The sequence below is a fragment of the Saccostrea cucullata genome, unplaced genomic scaffold (genome assembly GCF_032062105.1).
Source record: "Saccostrea cucullata isolate Sc308-1 unplaced genomic scaffold, CSIRO_AGI_Scuc_v1 ctg6612, whole genome shotgun sequence".
NCBI classification, from domain to species: domain Eukaryota; kingdom Metazoa; phylum Mollusca; class Bivalvia; order Ostreida; family Ostreidae; genus Saccostrea; species Saccostrea cuccullata.
In genome coordinates, this window is record NW_026928403.1 from 29,077 (window position 1) to 34,204 (window position 5,128).

Below are 5,128 nucleotides of genomic sequence, written 5' to 3' on the forward strand. Positions count from 1 at the left end.
TGAATTTATATTGAGTTTACATTGAAGAAATATTGAATACATATCAGAAACCATTCTGATCATCTTAGCCAATGTGGTATTGAGATTGTTAACCCTTGTGGATTTGTTATTGCCTTTAATCGTCATAATAAATTATAAAAAGAAGATTTCCGTGTGATTGTGATTCGCCACATTGTTTGGTGCCGGAACCCGGGAATTGGAGCCTGAAATCAATCAGTTATCACGGAAAAGAAGAAGATGTCAGCCTCATACTTGAAAGGACTTTGTACAAGGTACAAGAATCTACTGCTGAAGGAAATGATCAGAAGTAAGACATTTCTTTCTTCAGAAGCTGAAGAAGAGGATTTGACAACCAGGATAAGGCAGATTCAATCTTCCTCGAGACGGTTAAAGGACTTTAGTGCTAAATTAGAAGAATCGATGAAAGAACTTTCCATTGCCTTGGAAGCAAAACAAGACAATGAGTCTGAAATTGAAAAATTTACGGAAGACAGTGAGGAGTTGTTTGAATTGCTCACAGATGTTACAGAGCGCTCAGAAGAACTTCTGCTACTGGAAAAAAGATTGGAACAAGCGGACATTCCGTATTTGAAGACTGAAGCACCAAATGACCCACGAATCGACCACATGATAGATCTGCAGACTAAAATGCAGGAACAACTGATGCATTTCCAAGAACTCCAAATTCAGGAACTGCAGAGAAAAGAGAAGATATGCAAAGAGAAAGAAACTCCAGTAGTTAAACTACCAAAGTTTGAGCTCCCTTCATTCAACGGAGACAAGTTAAAGTGGAAAGAGTTCTGGGACTCCTTTGAAGCTTCAGTACACAAAAACACAAGGCTTTCCAATGTTGAGAAGTTCAACTACTTGAAAAGTAAAATGGAAGGAAAGGCACAATCTGCTATTTCCGGCCTCATGCTCTCCCATGAAAATTATGATGTAGCTCTCTCCATATTGAAGGAACGATTCGGAGATGTGCAGTCTGTAATTAACAAACATTATGTGGACCTTATAAACATTAAGCCTGCACTCAATAATACTTCCAGTCTCCGTAGACTATTTGATGATTTAGAAAAGCATATGCGCAGCCTAGAAGCATTGGAACAGGATGTAAACCAGGATGTCTTTGTTTCCATGATTATAACGAAGTTACCAAAAGAAGCCAGATTACAGTTAGAATTACAGAAAGGAAAGAAAGAGAAATGGACTGTGCAAAGGCTAAGAATATTCCTTGATAACTACATAGCAGCCAGAGAGTCTACAGATACAGAAAACGTAGCCGGTCATGAAGAACAATCTGCTAGAAACACTTCTCCACCTGAAATGTCTTATGTAAATGAAAGGACACATACATCTGCAGAAGCCCTAACAACATTATTTCAAGGATCGCAGACAAGGAACAAATATGGAAGAAAACATCCTATTTGTATCTTTTGTGAACAAAATCACTGGAGTGATGAATGCACAGAATTCAGGACAATTGATGAGAGAAAACAGAAAATCAGAGGAAGATGTTACATTTGTCTTAGGCCAGGTCATCTTAGCAAAGACTGCAAAGTAGACAAACCATGCGTTCACTGCCATCAGACAAAGAAACATCACCGAAGCCTCTGCAATAAGACGATCCCGCTTTCGAGAGAATCCTCACATTTTCCTCAAACATCAGAAATATATGATACAGAAATAATTAACAATGTTCCAGAAAACAGTCTATTCTCCTCAAGTAGTATGGTGCTAATGCAGACTGCAAGAACTGATGCATCTGATTTGAAAGGTAGGAGAATTGAATCTGTTAGAATTCTGATGGACTCTGGGTCTCAGAGGACATATGTTACCGAAGAATTGGTTACGAGATTAAATTTGCAGAGGAAAGAAACAGAAGAAATATCACTTAACACATTTGGAGTAAGGAAGCCCAAGACAATGAAAACACCGAAAGTCTCTTTAAGAATTAAACTAAAGGATGGACACTTCATGAGAATTTATGCGAATGTTGTGCCTCAAATAACTGGATCCATACAAAGAAGACCGTTACCACTTAACATCTCTGAAAAAGTACAACACCAATATAAACATTTTCAATCTGCTGATACCCTGCCAAAAACTCCAGAAAATTCAAATATCGATATCCTTATTGGAAATGACCATTACCTCGATTTGATATTATCAGAAAAAATTGAAGTTAACCAAGGATTATACTTACTTTCATCAAAGGTAGGATGGATTCTCACTGGAAGAATACAGGGAAATTCTGAGGCATCCAAAGATAAGTTACATAAGTTACCTATTGTTAACAGAAACAACTGTAGTACAGAATATTGTCTTCATTCGTCAATTGATAAATGTCTGCCCCTGAAATTTTCGTCAAAGGATCTGAGAATTGGAACTGAAGACCATTCTCAATCGACGGATGATGAAAAGACCTTGAAAAACTTTCAAATTACAGGAAATAGCAGATATCGAGTTACTTGGCCATGGAGAGAAAAAACATCCTATAAATTTGAAAGGAAACAATTTCAAGACACTATATGTTGTTCTTAAAGAAGATTCGGGAAAAAGTGTGGACTGATGAATCAGAAGTGACAAAAGAACTAAATTCGTGATTGACTTTCCTTGGCCTTGGGAGTGTTGCGAACTGTCGCAATTATAACTGTTTTCTAGAAATTGAATGATGTACAGGTATAATCTAGAATGTTCTAAATGTTTCGTGAATTAATTATTAAGAAGTCTCTAGAATATTTATGAATGTGATGATCTAGAATTTTATCGAAGTTTCTATTTCTAGATGTTTCTTCGATACTTTATATATATGAGTGTTTTTGTGATCTTGATTATTATTGAGTTGATTGAATTTATATTGAGTTTACATTGAAGAAATATTGAATACATATCAGAAACCATTCTGATCATCTTAGCCAATGTGGTATTGAGATTGTTAACCCTTGTGGATTTGTTATTGCCTTTAATCGTCATAATAAATTATAAAAAGAAGATTTCCGTGTGATTGTGATTCGCCACTTTTATATATATATATATATATATATATATATATATATATATATATATATATATATATATAAGCAAAACATATGAACACATATACATGAACACGGTGCATTTCTTGATAATTTCGTTCTTTTACAACAGTAGAAAGTCTACTTGTATCCGTGAAAGTTGTTTTTAAAAAAGAGGAGGAGGTCAACAGTAGTAGAAAAATTCATTCATATATTTGCAATCAGTTAATGTAAATCCTAAGAGTTAGCACATAATTACATTTCATCATAAAAATAGATGATTTTTTTTAAAGTAGTACATCACAGATTTTTGCCAGTGCCTTTCATATTCCATCTATCTAAAACATTGTATTAACAAAACCTTTTCTATAAAAATTTTGTCTATAATCCGCTTTAATAGAATATCAATATTTAATTTTGGAACACTTTTATATTTACTAGCAAAAATAAATTGTTTTACAATAAGTATTATCAAGTTTTGTAATCTACATATATTCCTGTTCTCATATTTACCAAAAAGTATTGCTTGTTTGTCAAAACTACAATGAATCTCAAATTTTTCCAAAACCCATTCTTCAATCTTACACCATAAATCTTTTACTTTAAAACATTCTACAAACAAATGGTCAATTGTTTCTATGTCACTTAAACAAAATGTACAAGCTGGTGAATCAATCAACTTCAATCTAAAAAGATAATAATTTGTTTGAATAAATATGTGTACTATTTGAAATTGGAGCCAGTGAAATTTGGATTCTTGAGTAACTTTGAAGGGAAGTTCAAATATTTGATTCCAATCTGCTTCATCAAAGAAAACATTATTTTCGTTCCATTTTAACCAGAACTGATTGGCTCTCTCTTATTATTTATAAATATATTATACATATCTTTACAGCCTTTATTACTTCTATAAAATATGAAAATTAAATTTGGAATATTTGGGGCAATAATCTTTAATCTTTTAATTTCCTCCATCCTTGCATACTTCAGTTTTTTTAATAAAGGTTAAAGTTAATCTTGTTGCTAAATTAAAAAGTGTAATCACATTTGTTTAAATATGCACATTTCTGTATGTTCACTAAAGCATGACTTAAGCATGTTAAAATTGCAGGCAATTATACCTTGTTGTGCATAAAGTTTAACCCCAGGCATTTTAGCTTCATAGATAAAAATATTTACTTTCTTGCAACTAATGGAGCATGTGGTATCCAGAATTGCATGAGAATAAGGTAAGAAAGCATGATTTTTAAAAAAAAAAATAACAACATAACAAAATATCGTTTACATTCTGCTTGAGTGTGAAAAAAAATTCGTACATCAAGATAAAAAAAAAAAACTCAACGGAATGCCATCCAGTGTATTCAATTATCAGTTTATAAAATGATAGCACTTCTAATTTAATGTCCTCATTATGAAACAAAGGCTACGACTACAGGGGTATTTCTATGAACAGATCCGCCAAATGCGGGGTTGCCGCCTTCTTTGGAAAAAGTTTTACTATAGTATAAATTTTTCCTCAGAACCTGGTTGACCCTTCCCCTCTGTAAAAAATTACATTTATTGCTGCAAGGTGGAGCACTGACCAGTAAATTCCAGGATTTACTTTGCTCGTCAGATTTGTTTTGAATGCCCCTCCCTAATTTTGTTCCTACAGAACATTGAATTTTATGATTACAGTCATTTATATGATATACGAGGGTTGTCCCGTAAAATCGTGGACAAGTTGTCTAGTGTGAAAAATAAACATCACTGCGTTCTGAAATTTTCACTATTACTTAGTACATATTTTAGTAATATACACAGCAAATTTCAGATAAATATATGCATAAATAAACAAATTATGAGATTTTATGCCATGTATTGTATCATCTTACGGCACATGGATTATAATGTCAAAATGTCTAAAACAGAGTCACGTTTTATTTTTGCTGAAAATGAAGTTGGATGAGTCCGACTTGAATTTAGGAATTTCATTGATACACATTCTTTAGTCTCCATAAACCGTCGAAGAACCAATTGGCACCCTCATGCGATCTTCTGAAGATTATTAGTAAGTTACGGAAAATATTCTCACCATCATTCAACTAATAGAAAATCTCATATCGGCGGTCTAC

At 33.2% G+C, this 5,128-nt stretch overlaps 1 protein-coding gene across 1 annotated transcript; it reads left to right on the plus strand.

Moving 5' to 3' along the window:
* Nucleotides 1-237: 237 nt before the first annotated feature.
* On the plus strand, nucleotides 238-2,214 carry LOC134277465 (uncharacterized; the record flags this gene model as incomplete). Its single annotated transcript, XM_062759798.1, has 1 exon — nucleotides 238-2,214. A coding segment is annotated over exon 1 (1,977 nt), but the record flags the coding sequence as incomplete, so codon positions are not given.
* Nucleotides 2,215-5,128: the final 2,914 nt, after the last annotated feature.